Consider the following 17915-nt stretch of genomic DNA (forward strand, 5'->3'; position numbering starts at 1 on the left):
CCAACCCCACCCAAACCCTAATTTCGTCGCAGAAACGTTACCCGAGGATAAAGATGGCGGGGCCAGGAAGCGTTAAATCATGAGATTGCAAGAGCACTCCGGCGATCTTTTAGGATGATCCGCGGTCAATCAGACTCACATGCACCTCGCGACTAAAAATGCGAAAAACAAAATTCCTTCCTTGTGGACAAGAGAAAGGGGCTGGGAGGTGAGGGCAGGGAAAGGAAGGGATGGGACGAGAAGGGAAGGATCCATTCCGTTCTGGTGTCGCTTGCTGAGTGTTCGTCAGAGGGTTTGATTGTCTGCACAGCGCCGATTTTAGGCCATGGCGTGAAGCAGGAGGAGTAGAACAAGACTCCAGACGCCACACTGGCGTCACAGGTCCATTAGTAGGGACGGTGGCCTTGACTTGCGACCTCCCTGACGACTATGCCCGACAAGGTTAAAATTATCTGGCCGCGAATAGAGAAACGGCCAACACGAAAGGCGCCAACCACGGCGATTCAGTCGCCGACCTCAACCGATCCCGCAACGAACTAAACGTAACGTTGGAAAAAAGTAACCGTGAGGGGAAAACAAAGTATTTGGGTCTGAATTGTAAAAGTGGAGAAACCCATCGGGAGCCTGTTGTGGGTCTGTACATACAGGGGTAGAAGGAAAAGTATAAATAAATAACAATAGCAATATCAATAGTAATCATCATCCTCTTCGCGCTTGTACCGACATGCCCCTGCATACGCTTCCCTGTACCTGGTGAGCTCGAGTCCATCCGTCTCCCACACGAAAACGCGCAATTCGTGTTGTCTTGATGATGGTCTTACAAGCGAAGTTGAGAAACAGGCTGGATTGATTCGAGGAAAACCGGCTCGAGGTGGATAGACTCTTGGAGCTTGAATTCATCGTCCGAGGTTTTGAATCGTGGGTGGAGAGGGCGGTAAAGGCTACTGCCACTCTGTTCGTGTTTCCGCTCAGAGATTAGCACAATTGCAGTGGAGTTTCATTCATGTAGCGTGCATTGATTTCTTATGCCTGGGATTTGGTTCTGAAATTGCATCATTCCACTTCGAGAGGATTTGGTGTTTTCTTTCCTTTTTTTCTTTCTATTTTGCCTATTTTTATTTTTATTTTATTTTTTGTTGGGTTCCTTCAAGAGCATCACACGTTGTGGTTTCATGGATTGGTGCGGTGGTGCATGGGATTGTGCGTGAAGCGTGCGTGAAGCGTGCGTGAAGCGTTTTTGTCTTTTCTGGCGTGAGGCAGTGTTTATGTGCTTTGAGTGAGGGCCTTGCATTAAAGAGATCGAGGATCAATCATGATAGATAAAATATGCCGCTTTACTGTTGATGGTTATCATAACCGGGACACTGTTTCCATGTGTGGTTTTAGAAACCTGTTGTCAGTGTTGAAGAAGAGAGCATTCAGCTTGCGCAGTTGCCAAAAAATCTTCTTCCGATCTCGGGCAAGCAGTGCAATTGTATATCTGGAGGATGTGGGTTTATCGATGAAGTCTCTTCATTGTCAGGAGGAAGTTAGGTTTTTTTCTGCCGAGATCATGACCTAGTAACCCTAATTCGGCTTCTTGTCGGTAAAGTAGGGCGTAAGTTGTTGCATTTCTTATTTTTACGCAATTTTCAATTTCGTATATTTAACTTGAAACCGAGAACTATAAGCGTAGGGATTTTGCTACCCTTCAGCTTGGTCTTTGATAGTCGGTGGATGCATCAATGGTCTGTTTGGTTGTTCGCTTCGCCGTCGCTAATTGGTGGGGATTGACTCAATACATCCCTCATCCAACATAAATACGATAGTTTCATGGTATAATCATTGTTTTAAGGACGAGGACGAATTATTGAGACTCTTATGGTGGTTAGGAGTTATTCTCTTCATAAAGATTTTTCTTAAACCCGTGCATACTTGATTTGTTATCTTGCTGATGGAATACTTGTCATACACGTGCATGTCAATGGCCTGAAGATGTGATTCTGATTGCTCAGAAGTCCTGTATATTGTGTTATTCGATGTTGTTTGATATTTAGTCGTGGTGAAGTAGGCGAAGGAGAATTGCAATCGGAGCAGTTGATTAGAGCCGCATTCAGGCCGGAAGAGGTGATTTAACTATGGCAGAGACAGGTACTAGCAGAGGGGATGCAGGTCCCAGCAGGCAAAGAGTACGGCTACGTGTGGCAGGGGCGTGGTCAGGTACCTTGGAAGTGTCGCTGGATGAGTGGAGTGTGGAGAAGTTACGAACCGAAGTGTCCAGCCATTCTGGAATTGCAAAGGACTGTATAAAACTGATTAGCGCAGGTCGAATTCTTAAGGACGAAGTTGTGGGTACTGCCGATACACGCAAAACCTTGCGAGAGTTGGGAATTGGACCGAATTCAAAGCTATTGCTTACTAGAATCGCCCCTCCGCTGCAGACGAATTCAGTTGATGTAGAGCAGGAACGTGCCGAGCGACTTGCGCGTATCAAGTAAGTCTATCAACCCACAAATGAATTTTCAGTTCCTTGGTGCGCGTCATTCCTTACTGAGAGATTTAGCCCATAGGTTTTTTCTATTTGTATTTCATCCACATTGCTAGTATATTGGGTAACCGTTTCCTTGCACGACTTGAAGTTGCTGAGAGATTCCCGTTGGGAGAGTTGGAAAAAAAAAGACTAATCTTTAACGCTTTTGTCATATTTTGAATCCAGGGCGGCAGCAGATGCTATGTCGAAGAGAAGCGATGACGGCAGATTTCCTTCAGATGAATTCGATCTCCAGTTAGAGAATCAGAGTGGAGAAAAATTGACATTTAACTCAGAGACTGATCGCAGGTTCTTTTCTTGTTTCCTCTTCACATTATATCATGCAGTGTTTACCTCAGTCGATAGGGAAGTGCCCTGGTTCTTGCTTGCTTTTTGCAAGAACGCGTTACCTCCTGCCGGACACGGTATGGCTGCCCAGTGTTGTGGCAGAGGACCCTAATATCTGAAATGGTTGACTCATCAACCGTAACAATGGTTTCATTTTCCTTGAAAGATATGAATGGAACTATTCATAATTGGATGCATCATCACGGCAGGGCCCTTGTGATGGGGCTTATGTTGCATGCGAAAGCTCGGAGCATGCTTGAGCAGGGCAATTACCAAGAGGCATTGGAGGTCTTGGGGATGTCAGAGGTATGCAACGTACTCATACATTGCTACTTGGGAACGGATTACTTGAAACTCTAATCCTAAATGCAGACTTTTTCAGTTTCCTTCAGCTGTAAACCAAATGTGCACTTACGAATGGGATTTTGAAACTGGGAATAAAGTCAGGTGTCCTAAGTTATCATTTTAAAAACTTTCTTAGCATTGAACATGTGGGAACATGCGTAGTATGATTAATTCGGACAGAAGCAAGTCTTATTCCTGGATTGGAGGTAACAGTCATTTTCTGTGCAATCAAAATTGGCAGGAGTCCTTTTCTCTTTGCGATCGAAAATTTCTCGAGGTGACTACTCTTTACACTCTACTCAGCACTATTTTCAGTATGAAAATTTCTAGGTTTCGTGGACGAGCACTACTGCGTTGTCCTGGACCTTCTCTACGCAATTTGGAAATGGTAATTTTGCTGACTAAAAGACTTGTCTTGAACACAGGCTGTTGATAATGTGGCACTCCTTCAAATTGACACAGTATGGTGCTTGTTTATGTTACGGGATATTGAACGCTTATCTGTTGCAAGAGAGCGGCTGGCTCGCGCTCGAGATGGTTTGAAACGTTCGCATGGTCCGAATCTTGAGAGACTTCGGGTACTGCAAGGCGGCTTCTGTCCAGAGCTTGCATTGTATGCCTACCTATAAGCCTTCCTTAACAATTATGACTACACTTCAGAAATTTATTAATGAGGATGATTTTCCAATACTTTCAGCGAATTTCTTTTGCAATCGATGTGGCTCTATTTTGAAATGAAATACACCATGAAATACCACCTAGGATCTTGTTAAATCGCATCTTCAAGTTCAAGTATTTGTGCAGATGTTAAAATTTTCGTGTCATCTTAAGCATTAGGTAAGATCCTGAATTATAACTTTTACGCTGTGTATAGATACGTTCGATTGGAGCTCTTAGAGGGAGTAGTTGCGTATCACAGTGGGCAAACAGATGCAGCAAGGGCGTCTCTACTCTCTGCTCAAGAGAAATTCGAGCAGGTGCCCTACAACTGGAGCGTCCACTGAGCACTCTTTATCTGGATGTCGTTTATCTAGCATATACATGCTGACACTCTCTGTGGGACGCAGTTGCAAATATCGGACGAGCAAGTGGCAGCCCTAGCTCAAATGGGCTTTTCGATGAAGGAGGCTCGCAGGTCGTTACGGGTGTCAGGTAAAGATGCATCACTTGCTGTTGAATTTGTTATGAACGAGCGAGCCAAGGCACAGCAGAAGGCAGAGGAGGATGATCGTCGACAAACAGAGCGGAGGTTAGTAACCTCAAGAAAATATCTTAACTGATGATCACCGTACAGATAGCGCTCAGATTGCATCGTTCATTTCGAGAAAAGATTTTTACAGCAGTTTGAGCTCGTTTCAAATGTTGGCTGGCCTATTGTTTATCGCAGGGAACAAAAGAAGTATGGAAAGACTGTAGGTGGTAAGGGTGTCGACATAACAAAACTGAACGAATTGGCGTCTTTGGGGTAAGCTTCTGTTCATGAGTGAATGTGATGTACTTCACTGTTAATTATGACTTTTCAGGTCGGCTTGGACTGCAGGGACATAAGAATTTATTACTTATTACTAGCATTATCTGTACGTTTTCTGTGTACCTTGTACAGTGAGCAGTGAGTCTCATGTAGGTTTATATTTATTATAATCAAGGGCACGGACATGATGGTCAAGTGCTTTTGATTATCTACTGACTCATTCAGGTACATGACAGGATGGATGAGTGGGCATGACAGGTATGAGCGGCGTATACTTGCGGAGGCTCTGAAGCAGAGTGAGAATAATAGGGAGTTTGCTTTGGAAATGTTGATGAATCCGACATCCTATTCTACTCTCCAGGTCTGTACTCAATGTTTTGCACTTGTAGCTGAAAATAATTGAGATCGACCCTGACTTTTGGACATGTTGGGAGCTCAGGCTTCTGGGACTCCTGGATATTACTGGTTTTGGTGCGATTGACGATATAGGTGTGATTATTAACATTTTGATGCTTATGAAACTAAGATTTAGACTTCGTATATGCAGGCATCCTTGCTAGAAAATAAACGAGAATCTGTAGACAGTATAGCGCTTGCTGAGTTGATGTCAATGGGCTTCAGCAAAGATAAAGGTACACATAGGATACCCGGATGTTGCTTCCTACTAAGTTTTCATGTCTATTGTTGATTGATAACCTTTTCATGGTGTAATCACTGGAACCTGTTGTACGACTTTAGTCTTTTGAATGCTTTTGTTTCATTTTGAAACATTTCTTGGTTAGAACACCGCCGGGTAATGTAGACTTTCCCACAATGTTTATCAAATGAAGACATTTTATTTATTTGATTCGAATGTCCTGATTTCAGAGATGCATAGGGTTTGTTTATTTAAGGGGCATCTGTATGTTTCATTGTCTTAGGACAGTTCTAGAAGACTCAAGTGTAGATTCATGTTCATAATAAGTGGTAGATCATTCTACTATAGTTCCTACGTACAAACAAAACAAATACGTAATTGTGACCAGGTTTAAGAACTACATGGATGACTTCCTCATAGCTAGTTGGGATTTAACGGGTTTATTCACGATTCCACTATTGCAGCGAAGAAGGCGCTGCGAGGATCCACTGACACTACCCAGGCACTTGAGAGACTAATCCAAGACTTGCAAGACCACACCAGTGAAGGTCCCGAAACCGAGTCTAAGCAACGGGAGTCTGAGGTTTCAGCCGCAAGTGCGAGTGACGCAGCTTTGCTTGATAACTCCATATCCCCTGAAAGTCCTGCATCAACGGACCTTGACCCTCGTGATGAAGAGATGGAGGAAGAGATTGCGCGAGAGATTACTGGTGATCCTTTTGCGGAGTATGATATTGAGGTGAGCAAAGAAGGTGATGCCATTTCTGAGTACCTTGCGTTGCTAAACAGCAATTGCGCACCATTCACACTATGAACTGTTTTGCTTTTATTCTGAAAGACGCCATTTTGGGAGATATTATCGTGTGTCGGAAGAAGCTTGATTTGCATACAACATCCTGTTAATTTTATCATGTAGGGACAATTCGAAACAAATCAACATAACCAGTGTTTCTTGATAAAAGGGGGTCGCTAATGAAGAATTTAGCGATTCCTGGTTGAGAATACTTGTGGGAATATTGTATATCCAATCTGGTATATAAACAGTTTTGGTTATTAGTGGTATTGTAATGGATCCCGGCTCATGGATTCTTTGTTTGCTACCCTTCGGATCTATGCGAAATGTTTTATACAATTATAAAGTTTCATTTTAAGGTTTTTGATTACCAGTGTTAGAGCAGTCGATGGAAGGCACATTTGCTGTGACATTTAGATTTTTAGGCGAGAGGGAGCCAGTCTGTTCTGAATCTATCATTATGCACACCTTGAATGGTGCAATGGTGCTATTTGCATGCATGCTCAAGATTCACTCATTTCTATCTGCAAGTTCAGTGGTGAGAAGTATCCACCTCCGCATGTGGGTCCCTGTGGCTCAAGGCTATATAATCAACGACAGCCAAGCTTCTGCACAGAAAGAAATCTCAAAGTTTCGTCATGCCTGAAATTCTATGATTAATGAATTCTATTATTATCTTGTGGAATGGCTCATTTATCACTACTCCGAAGGATTTTGAGTCCCATATCGTATGAAGTATACAACAGACACACCTCTCATGAAACTGAGGGTTACAGAGAACAGTCGTGGACACGCAACGGGGATTCAGTCGCTGAAAAGGCATCTGTATTCATGGATATCGGGAGCTGTTTCAGCGTCAGAATATCAAAAGCTGAAAGCAGTCAATCAGCGGAGGCTTAGATTACCTACTCTCAGAAATCATATTAAATGAAGAAATATGAGCAAGCAGCAAGCACGAGGAGTCGTTGCACGTGCACAAACTTCGGCATAGAAATGGTCTGCGCGGGACCATTGTTGCTCGGATGGGAACTGAAAAATGATTCAGGGTCCCTCTGTAGAGACTGTCGCAACTTGCAAGTCTCTACACTGAACGAGCACATTATAAATATCATCGTAAAGCTTCGTTCAATACGTGATCTTACCTATGCTTACATGGTGCTTTAGCTTGAACGATCTATTGTGCCAAGGACAAAGATCGGAGACGGCCTCGGACTTTAAATACGCTCGTTTTAGTCTCAATCTTGGTGCGCTCAGAGTCCGAGGCTGCTACCACCGGACATTACGAGAATCTGGTACGTATTTGATGGAATCTTAGTTAAAATTCGGGGAGGTTTAGCTCATTTAGGGAGCATGCACTGGCTGCATTGACTCTTTCCTCGCTGCTCTGTGTGTGGGATCTGAACAATTGCGGTGGGTCTGGTATTGTGTAGTTTGCTTGGCATCTCAGTAGCCTGCCTGCTTAGACTTCCTGTTCGCGTAGATAGCAATCTTGGATCAAATTTTGATCACGAGAGTTTTGAGATAGAAATGATTAACAAAATCTAAAGGTTGGTGGTTTGATAGGATATTTCTAAGATGTTTGATAGAACCCTTCTTGCAGATAGAAGAGAACGATGCGAACCTTGACTCCACTTTGAGCTGTAAGAGCTTTGTCACATCATTGTTGCTTGTTACACAGAGTGACTTGCTCAGAGACCACAATTCTCTTGCTCTCAAGCCCTTCCTTGAGATCGACTGTATTTCTGATTGTGCTAGGGGATATCATTCCCTGGCTTGACTCCAAGATAATAGTGGGCATGATTTTCCAGTTCACAAATGCCTCAGTCGGACATAACTTGCAAGCATCTTTAATTTGAATATCGACTTCACTTCTAAGGCCTATAAGCTATGGCGCACGCCACGGTATCAGGCTCAACTGTCGCAGCTCACACCAAACTGAGCAGGGCCTCTGTTCTGCACAAGCAGAAGGATTTTGCCAATCCTCTTGTGCTGTCGATGCCATGGCTTGGAAGACGCCACCGCTACCCCAGTATTCTAGCGACTCGACTGACTGGTGCGACTACCACCACTACTGGTGACAACGACGCAAGTATTACGTCGGAGGCGACCGCCGAAGGTGCCATATCCAAACCGAAAGCCGTTAGGACACGATCTCCTGCAGGGTGACAGCGGTGACAGCGATCGTCAAAAAAAAGCGTCTCAGTAGAGAAGAGCAGATGATAGACGCTGCTGATGTTCTCTCCGATATGATTGGGAACAAAATTTTCCTCCAGCTCGTTAGTGTCGAAACCGGTGCAGGTAAAAACCGACTATTCGCATTCCGCACTTCACATGTTTGATGCAGCAGTCCAGTGAGTTGAAGTCGCAATTTCATCGCTGGTGTCGAACTTTTCCAAAGGTTGCCAGGGAGCTTATTTGGAGGTTTGTTATCACTCGACGTTAGCTACAGGAGTCAAGATTTGGTACCTGACTACGTTTAGAGTTGATCTTCACAGCAAGCGGAATTGGCAAACGAAGTAAAGATATTTTCATCAAGGACTGGGCAGAGAAGGCAACAGTACAAGCCGACAAGGTGCAATATACGGCAGAGTTCAGCATAGACGCGGGATTTGGAGAACCAGGAGCTGTTTTGATCCGTAACACGCACCAATCCGAAATTTATCTGGAGTCTATCGCCCTGCAAATGCAATCAGAAACTGTTTATTTCCCATGCCACTCGTACATTACGGCTTTCAGTAATGATCCTAAACCACGCGTCTTCTTTAGCAATAAGGTACTCTTGCGCTTCACAGTGCTGGTCTTCAAAGAAGGATTATATCATGTATTCTAGAGAATCTTAAACATGATGTATATGTTCTGAATTACTGGATTCCTTCCAACTTTTAATGCCTGTTAGCATTTCCCTGTTTCTCTCCAGCGACTCTATGGCCACTTTTACTTAACTCCTCACTTGAACTATCGGTCGAGGTGTACATGCCTTGGGAAACTCCACCTGGACTGAAGGATTTGCGAGAACAGGAATTGAAAACGCTACAAGGGAATGGCAAAGGCGAGCCCAAGAGCTGGGAGCGCATTTATGATTACGATGTTTACAACGACCTTGATGATCCTGACAAGAGTTTTGAACTTTAACGTTCCGTTTTAGGGGGCGAAAAATTTCCATATCCTCGCCGAGTTCGCAGCGGACGTGATCCTTGTAAATCTGGTACTTCCTCTACTTACTCGATTGTATTCGTAAAATCGGTGCAACAATTCCTACAACTGATAGTCTGGTAATCTGCGTATTCTGCTGTTGCAGATCCGACGAAAGAGGAGAAGGTTGCGAATGGAGAAGCGGTATATGTGCTTCGCTACGAGTCTTTTGAGCCAATTAAACAAACCAACTTCATTGTATGGAAGTTGCGTGGTCTTGTTCATAAATTGGTGCCATCGGTCAGGGCTTTACTGGGCGCGACGCCAGGAGAGTTTGATGATTTTAGAGATATTGAACAGTTATACTAAGATGAGAAGCAAATTGCGTGAGAAGGCAACCAAAGCCTTTGGGATTTCAAACATTGTGAGAGGGTTTGGAGCTGCTGACCAAGAGAGAAATCGTTTCATAGATGGTCTTCCACTTCCCGATTATTACAAGGCATTGATACAACCAGACCCAACCCCGACCAGCCTTCTCAAATACCTTCTTCTAAAGATTCTTTCGAAGGATAGGTTTGCTTGGATCCTAGATGACAAATTTGCTAGTCAAACTTTGGCCATTGTAAATCTTGTTGTGATCTCTTGTCTTGAAGTAAGTTCATGTCGAGTCCTTGTGGATACTTCAAAAAACTTGTTGATGGAGCAAATAAAAATTGTTGAAATAAGTCACTTAGTAAAAAGTATTATCTTAGGTCAATTGCTAGTAGTCAAAAGGAGGCAAAAGAGTATAAGGAAGTTACTATGGTGGTATGTAGGATTTGTAGGTAGTAGCTAGGTTAAGAAAAAACCTAAGGTTTAGTTGGATGAAGTAGAAATGGATGTAACGTTAATGGAAGTTGCTTCATTAGTTGGCAACCACCACCTATAAGTAAGAAGTGTTGGAAGTAAGAGTCATCTTACTCCATACTCCCTTTTGTGTACAACCTTGCTAATGCTAAGTGTTGTAACTTCAAAGTGCTTGTTCTTCAATAGGTTATGATAATTCGATGTTTACAACGACCTTGATGATCCTTGATTTTCTTTGATACACCTCTTTCTTAGACATGGTTGCAAGTGATGGTGAAGGTTTGAGAATAATTGAGAAGTTTAGAGGTGACAACTTCTACCATTGGAAGAAGAAAATGGAGCTCTTGTTGGCTTCATTAGACCTTTGGGACATTGTTGATGAAAGTGAATACCCTCTAAGTGACAATGCTGATGTGAAGATGAAGAAAGAGTACAAACGACGTGAAAGGAAGGCTTTTGGTATAATTGCAATAAATCTTAATGATGCCAATTTTTCACATGTAATTACTTGCTTTGGACCAGCGAAAGCATGGAAGACTCTTTCCAACATCTATGAGAGTAGAATTCTTGCCAATATTCTATGGACAAAAAGGAAGTTCTTAATAATAAAGATGGAAGAAGGAGATGACATCATGGCTCATATCAACAAAGTAAAAGCACTTGCAAATCAACTTGCAGTTGTTGATACACCAGTTGATGATAGAAAAATTGTTTTGACATTACTCATGAGCCTTCTCGAGTCCTACAACTACCTCATTGTGGCATTGAAGTCCATCAACATGAAGGAACTTATTATGAACTATGTCATGTCAAGACTTGATCATGAAGTAATGAAGAGAAAAAAAAAAAAAAAACATCAAAGTGAAGATTTGGCTCTATTCTCAAGACAAGGCAAAGATAGCTTTTTTCATCAACATGATAGTTCAAAGAGCAATATGAAAAATTACTATATTTGTGGAAAACTAGGTCACTTTACTAGGAATTGCTACAAAGCCAAAAAAGAGATAGAGAGAATGCAAATAATACTTGTGATAACTTTGGTGAACATGACTATACTTTCATGGCAAGTGAAAGAACCTCTATGGCTGCGATGTCTAAGTGGATTATAGATTTAGATGCTACTAAACAAATGACAGTATATAAATATTCATTTGACACTTATGAAGAAATTTCAGCAACCAAAGTTTGGTTGGGAGACAATAGCATGGTATAAGCCATTGGAATTGGCTCAATTGTTGTGGATATCATTGTGAAGGACCAAATGAAGAGGATCAAATTAAAAGAAGTCTTACATGTATCAAAGATGAAAAGAACCTCCTTTCGGTGAACAAACTTGTATCATATGGTTGTAAGATTCAATTTGACATAAATGGATGCTTTTTGAAGACAATGGATGGACAACATGTTGCCTAAGGCCTTAGAGATGGAAATCTCTACTTTATCAATTATAAGAAGGTAAATAGAGTTGAAGTGGCTGCATTTACTGATTTCCTATAAGTCCAAGTTAAGTTTGGAATCTGGCATCAACGACTTGATCATTTAAATGCCAAATGCATGAAGGAGCTTCAATCCATGGTAAGTGGCTTAGATCTTGGTCATTTCAGCTACAATGCCATGACACTTGCTTATAAAGGTTGTATATAAGGCAAACAATAAACGAGTTCATTTCCAAATGGAGTTGTAAAACGTACAACCAAATTATTGGAGATTGTGCATTTTGATGTTTGTAGACCAATGAAGACACCATCAATTAGATGAGCAAGGTACTTTATCACATTCATTGATGATTTTTCAAGAAAAGTGTGGATTTATATCATAAAAGCTAAAAGTGAGTGTTTTTCAAGGTTTAAGAAGTTTAAAGCTCTTGTAGAGAAATAATGTGAGTGCAAGATCAAAGTATTGTGCAAGGACAATGGAGGTGAATACGTGTCAAAGCAGTTTGATGAATTCTTGAAGATTCAAGGTGTTGTAAGACAAACCACTACTCCTTACATTCCACAACAAAATGGAGTTGTTAAAAGAGCAAATCGTACCATTGTAGAGATGACAAGGAATATGTTTTATGCACAACACCTTGGACATGAGTATTAGGCTGAAGTCGTGGTTACTTTAGTGTACACAAGGAATAGGTGTCCTACAAGTGCATTCACATCAATGACTTCAGAAGAAACTTAGAATGGCAAGAAATCTTGTGTTTTATACATGAGGATCTTCGGATGCATTGCTTATGTAAAGGTATCAAATTGCATGAGGTCCAAACTTGATGCAAAGAGTACAAAATGTGTATTTGTTGGATATTGTGAAGGTACAAAGGCATACATGCTAATGTATTTAGAAACCAAGAAAATCATCAAAAGTCGTGATGTTGAGTTTTTGGAGCATAAGAGTGCTTTTGAATAGTTGGAGATGTGTCCAAGTGGGAGTAATGGCGTGTTTGTGGACACATCATCAATTTCAACAAAGAAAGAAGAAGAAGATGATGGTGACAATAAAGATGGAAGAAATGTAAATCAAGGTGAAGTGCCAAAGAAGGTAGACCATAGTGTGCCTTCAATTGTTAGAACCAACAATGAATACAATGAAGATATTGATGATAATGATGATGATGATGAGGAGTATCAACCTTTAAGTGAGAAAAGACAAGCTTTAAGGAAGAAGAAGCTTGGACGAGAGCATGAAGTGCAAGAAGATGAAGCATCTCCATTGAGTATATGTGATGCAATGAAGTCCACAAATGCTATGAAGTAGGAGATTGCTATGGAAGAAGAATACAAATCACTCATGCATAATGGAACATGGGAATTAATTCAACTTCTATCAAATCGACCTTCAATTGGTTGTAAGTGGGTGTTTAGAACCAAAAGGGATGCAATGGGCAATATTGTGAGATGCAAGGCTAGATTGATTGCCAAAGGCTATTCACAAGTTGTTGGTCTTGATTTTAATGAGACATTTACTCATGTGGCCAAATTCACCACCATTAGAACTATTATTGTAATTGGGGCAACAATGGAGATGCATCAAATGGATGTAAAGGCAGCATTCTTGAATGGAAGCTTAAAAGAAGACATCTACATGGATCAACCTCAAGGATTTGTACAAGAAAGAAATCAACATCTTGTTTGTAAGTTGAAGAAATCTTTGTATGGACTAAAGCAATGTCCAAGGGTATGGTACCAATGCATTGTTACTTTCTTTGTGACTAAAAGATTTGTAAAGAGTGAGGTTGATTATTCCTTGTATGTGATGCAATCAAATGAGTTCATATTGATTGTCATCATATATGTTGATGATCTAATTATCTTAACCAAAACTATGAAAATAATGGATTGGTTGAAGGAAAAGTTAGAAAGAGAGTATGAGATGAGTGATTTGGGAGAGCTTCACTATTGTTTAGGAGTGGAGTTTATAAGAGATCGTGCTAAGAAGACCATTACAATGAGCCAAAGCAAGTATATTGAAGAAGTGTTGAAAGGATTCAACATAGAGGAATGTAAGCTTATTGGAATATCTTTGGAGGCCAATTTGAAGTTGATGAAGCTCTTAGATGAAGAATTTGCTGAATTTGAAGATCAAATGCAAAGAATTCCATACAAAGCAGCGATGGATTTACTAATGTATGCAATAGTTGGCACAAGGGTGGATCTTGCATATGCAATGAGTGTTGTGAGCCAACACATATGAAAGGCTGGACCAATCCATTGAGCAACCATCAAAAGGATCATGAGGTACTTAAAAGGCACTTTAAACTTCAAATTGTGCCTTGGAGGTGATAACATTACTTTGTATGGTTATTGTGATGCAGATTGGATTAGAGATGCAAATGATAGAAGATCAACAACAGGGTATGTGTTCTTTGTTGGAGTGGGAGCTATATCATGGAATCGCAAGAGACAACCAATAATTGCAAGGTCAACAATGGAGGCAGAGTACATGGCAGCAAGCCTTGGTGCAATGGAGGCAATATAGCTAAGAAAACTTTTGAAGGACATTGGAGATGTGCAAATGGAAGCAACTCAAATGGAGTGTGATAATCAAAGATGTCTTATATTTGTAAAGAATCCCAAGCATCATTCAAGGACAAAACACATTGACATTCAACATCACTTCATAAGAGAGAAGATTGAAATAGGAGTGATTGATATGAAGTATTGTGCAACTAAAGACATGCTTGCTGATTTATTGATAAAGGCATTAGTAAAGGATGGACACCACATGTTGACAAAGACATTAGGATTGAAAGCCCTTTGACCAATAGCAAAGTGGGAGTATTGAAGTAAGTCACTTAGTAAAAGGTATTACCTTAGGTTAGTTGCTAGTGGTCAAAAGGAGGCAAAAGAGTATAAGGAAGTTATTATGGTGGTATGTAAGATTTGTAGGTGGCGGCTAGGTTAAGAAAGAACCTAAGGTTTAGTTGGATGAAGTAGAAATAGATGTAACCTTAATGGAAGTTGCCTTGTTAGTTGACAACCACCACCTATAAGTAAAAAGTGTTGGAAGTAAGAGTCATCTTATTTCATACTCACTTTTGTGTGCAACCTTGCTGATGCTAAGTGTTGTGACTTCAAAGTGCTTATTCTTCAATAAAAACACTCGTGTAGTAAGCAGGGCTCTTATTTTGGTCATAGTTTGTCGAAACTAGTATTCAATTACATATCTGGTTGTGTTCTACAATGCAAGATTTTCCGCCTCAAAGTACACTCAATCTTGAGGAATATGGCTCCAGAACATGAGCAGATGGCTTGATACTTGCTGAGGTAAAGTTTCTCTGTCAAATGCAAGGTGAATCAGGCGAGTGACCAAATGGATGGACTTTGTTCTGTGAGTCACTTTGTGTTGAGGTGTTTTCAGCTTCCTGGCCTTCAATTTTAGATTTATTGTGTTTATCCTCTTCAGATGTGCAGAAAGTCAGCAAAGAAAGTGTATTGCAAATTTACCTGCTTCATGTGCATTGAACCAGGCCGTGAACAGCAAAAGGCTCTTTGTTGTGGACTACCATGACATATTAATGCCCTATGTTGAGAGAATCAATGCTTTGGGGGGTCGTAAGATTTATGCGTCTCGCTCCTTGTTTTTCTTGGACCATAACGGAGTCCTGAAGCCTGTCGCAATAGAGCTTAGCTTGCCGCCTTCTGATCCTGGAGCAATTGTAAAGAAACGTGTCTTTACTCCCGGGAAAGAGAGCACCAGTTTCTGGCTTTGGCAGCTCGCCAAATTGCACGTCGGCACAAACGACTCTCGCCACCACCAACTAATTAGCCATTGGTGAGCTGCTAATTTTTCACATTGTTCGACTGTGTTCCTCCACATTATGATTTAGAGCCGCAGACTGCGGATCTTGAGTAACGAAGCGAAAGCATTGATTCTCTCAACGTTTGCTTCACAGGTTACGTTCACATGCATGCACAGAGCCGTACATAATTGCAACATACAGGAAACTAAGCGCCCTTCACCCAATTGCCAAATTCCTCTACCCGCACCTCCGATATACCATCGAAATTAACGCAGCCGCAAGGCAAAACCTGATCAACGCAGTTGGAGTTATCGAAGTTACTTTCACGCCGGGAAAGTATGCGCTAGTGATTAGTGCTGTTGCCTATGACCTATTATGGCGGTTTGACAAAGAGGCATTACCTGAAGATCTTATCCGGAGGTACTCATTCTCAACACCCGTGGTCAGTTCGGAAACTATTTATGCTTGTATCCTCTGACGATGTGAGTATCCCCGAATGAGGATGCAGAACAAAATTCCAAATTTGGTAAGCTTACGATCAGGTGGAACGATGAAAGATTGCAGCCTCGGAGGCGCTTTCTCTTTGTTGTATCCCCATACACCTTTATATTGTCTTCGTTTGAGTTTCTGCAGAGGAATGGCTGTGCGAGATGAGAATGTTCCCCATGGTCTGCGACTTTGGATTGAAGACTACCCCTTCGCCATGGACGGACTTTTGGTGTGGTCTAGTATAGAGGAATGGGTCCGTGAGTACGTCTCTTTGTACTACTCCGACTCTTAGAACATTCTCAAAGACGATGAGCTTCAGCAATGGTGGACAGAGATACAGACGAAAGGACACGCGGACTAGAAAGACGAACCATGGTGGCCAAAACTCGTAACTCCACGGGATCTGGTGGAGATACTGACCACCCTCATTTGGGTGGTCTCGGGACACCACGCAGCTGTGAATTTCGGCCAGTATGATTACGCCGGCTTTGTTCCTAACAGACCGTGTCTGGCCCGGCGGCTAATCCCGGAAACTACACAATCCGAGTTCCAGAAGCTACTCCAGGATCCTCACCAATTCATGCTTGAGACATTACCCAGTCAGGAGCAAGCCACGGTGTTGATGATGGTAGTGGAGTCACTCTCCACGCACACTCCAGATGAGGAGTACCTCGGACACAACGGATTCCACACCAAGTGGACAATTGATCAAAGGTCCATCGACGCGTTCAAGAGATTTTCAGCTCGGTTGGCTGGAGTGGACAAGCAGATCCAGAAGAGGAACGGGGATCTGAAGCTTAAGCATCGAGCTGGTGCAGGCACACTGCCTCATGAGCTTCTTCTGCACAAATCTGGTCCCGGAATCACCATGCGCGGAATACCCAACAGCGTCTCCATCTAGACCTGCATCTCGCTTGTAAGTTATTCTGCAACTTTATTACACCCCCTTTGCTTTGCAGTCGCACAGTGAAGGACCCCCTCTCCTTGAATAGCCTTTCACCCAATGCAACGGCTCCTGTTTCCTCGGTGGAAGCGCACCCTGGGTAACACTGAGCAAACCAAGTTCACGTTCACAATTGTAAAGTATTAGAATGAAACAGAAAATAATCTACGCTCTGCAGCATTTGAGCATGTGTAGGTGATTGAAAAGATTGTTGGTGGTCTCATCGCCCTCCACTGCCACTTCGCATCATTTGTTACTGGTTTTCAATATGACAGCTGCATGTAATCCCATTAATTCTTTCTGTTCAAAACATTGTGTAAGATTTGGTGTGCTGGTGGAGTTGATGTTTGAATGCAGTGCATGAACAATGCTGTATCTATGTGTTTATTCTCTGTTGATTCAATTACCACGGGGTTTGTCGGATAATTCTTTTGTAGAGCAAATGTTGATTATGCAAAAATGATATATATCCATGTGGATATATCATCCGACCGTTAGATTAGGAGTGGATATTTATGTGCTTATTATTATTGTAGGGTAATGTTAAATAGACCTAAGTTTTTACAAAATCGAGTTACCCATGACAAAGAATATGACAATCATGATGAATATGGTTGGATTTCATTGGTTTGGATCCAAGAGTGGAGAAATGAATCTAGTGGTCATTTTTTTTATGATAGTTAGGAAGGATAGGTCAATTTGGTTAAAGCTTGGGTCTATTTAACATTCTCCTTAATATAAATGACTTCACCTCATTATAAGTATAAAAGTGTGATAATTTTACAGACTTGAAGTCAAGTTTATAAGGACATTACTATTTAACAATAAGTTCAATTTCATCTTGTATATTCTCTATGTTGAATGAGACAAGTGCACAAACAATCATTGCATTTTATGTAAGATTAACACAATACCAACTTTAAATTTGGGCAGCATGAAAGCTTGCTGCAAATAAGAAAAAAAATGATAAATGAAAAATGAAAATTTTTATTAAAACTCAAGAATAAATTTACATTCATTAAACATATTCTCGAAATCAAGGATAGAAAATAATTTAATTTCATGGAATCAAAAAATCCAATTCCATATTGATTTTTTAATTGTCCTTTGCAAGTAATCTTTAAGGATGCATCGTGAGTTGCACTCTTTTTCATTCATCCAAATTGAAG

General features: G+C 41.4%; 1 protein-coding gene and 1 pseudogene across 9 annotated transcripts; both read left to right on the forward strand.

Moving 5' to 3' along the window:
* Positions 1-634: 634 nt before the first annotated feature.
* Positions 635-6473, forward strand: LOC112280009 (uncharacterized). 8 transcript variants are annotated; one of them, XM_090248846.1, is made up of 13 exons: positions 684-934; positions 1387-1528; positions 2048-2473; positions 2696-2818; positions 3067-3163; positions 3444-3479; positions 3628-3815; positions 4077-4179; positions 4270-4451; positions 4590-4667; positions 4932-5034; positions 5221-5305; positions 5775-6366. In XM_090248846.1, exons 3-13 carry the CDS (start codon positions 2118-2120, stop codon positions 6122-6124), a joined length of 1701 nt encoding a protein of 566 aa, XP_090104972.1. In that variant the 5' UTR covers positions 684-934; positions 1387-1528; positions 2048-2117; the 3' UTR covers positions 6125-6366. The 8 variants fall into 8 exon arrangements, with proteins under 8 accessions (XP_024370676.1, XP_090104972.1, XP_073388836.1 ...); XM_073532735.2 differs by having other exon boundaries at positions 2051-2473; XM_024514908.3 differs by lacking the exon at positions 1387-1528 and having other exon boundaries at positions 635-753; positions 2051-2473.
* A 154-nt stretch (positions 6474-6627) lies between these two features.
* On the forward strand, positions 6628-17381 carry LOC112279847 (lipoxygenase 4, chloroplastic-like; annotated as a pseudogene). The gene is made up of 8 exons (XR_016502034.1): positions 6628-7395; positions 7704-8401; positions 8599-8876; positions 9071-9308; positions 9402-10065; positions 14986-15346; positions 15468-15734; positions 15948-17381. The product of XR_016502034.1 is annotated as a lipoxygenase 4, chloroplastic-like (transcript).
* The last annotated feature ends 534 nt before the right edge of the window (positions 17382-17915 follow it).

This window comes from Physcomitrium patens, chromosome 3 (assembly GCF_059467195.1).
Source record: "Physcomitrium patens ecotype Gransden chromosome 3, ASM5946719v1, whole genome shotgun sequence".
Classification (NCBI taxonomy): domain Eukaryota; kingdom Viridiplantae; phylum Streptophyta; class Bryopsida; order Funariales; family Funariaceae; genus Physcomitrium; species Physcomitrium patens.

Excerpts from the sequence above, each read along its gene's own strand:
- LOC112280009 (XM_024514908.3), top strand. The coding sequence starts at position 2,118 with ATGGCAGAGACAGGTACTAGCAGAGGGGATGCAGGTCCCAGCAGGCAA. Across the intron at positions 2,474-2,695 it reads GAGCGACTTGCGCGTATCAA|GGCGGCAGCAGATGCTATGT; the intron begins GTAAGTCTATCA and ends TTTTGAATCCAG. Across the intron at positions 4,668-4,931 it reads AACGAATTGGCGTCTTTGGG|GTATGAGCGGCGTATACTTG; the intron begins GTAAGCTTCTGT and ends TGGGCATGACAG.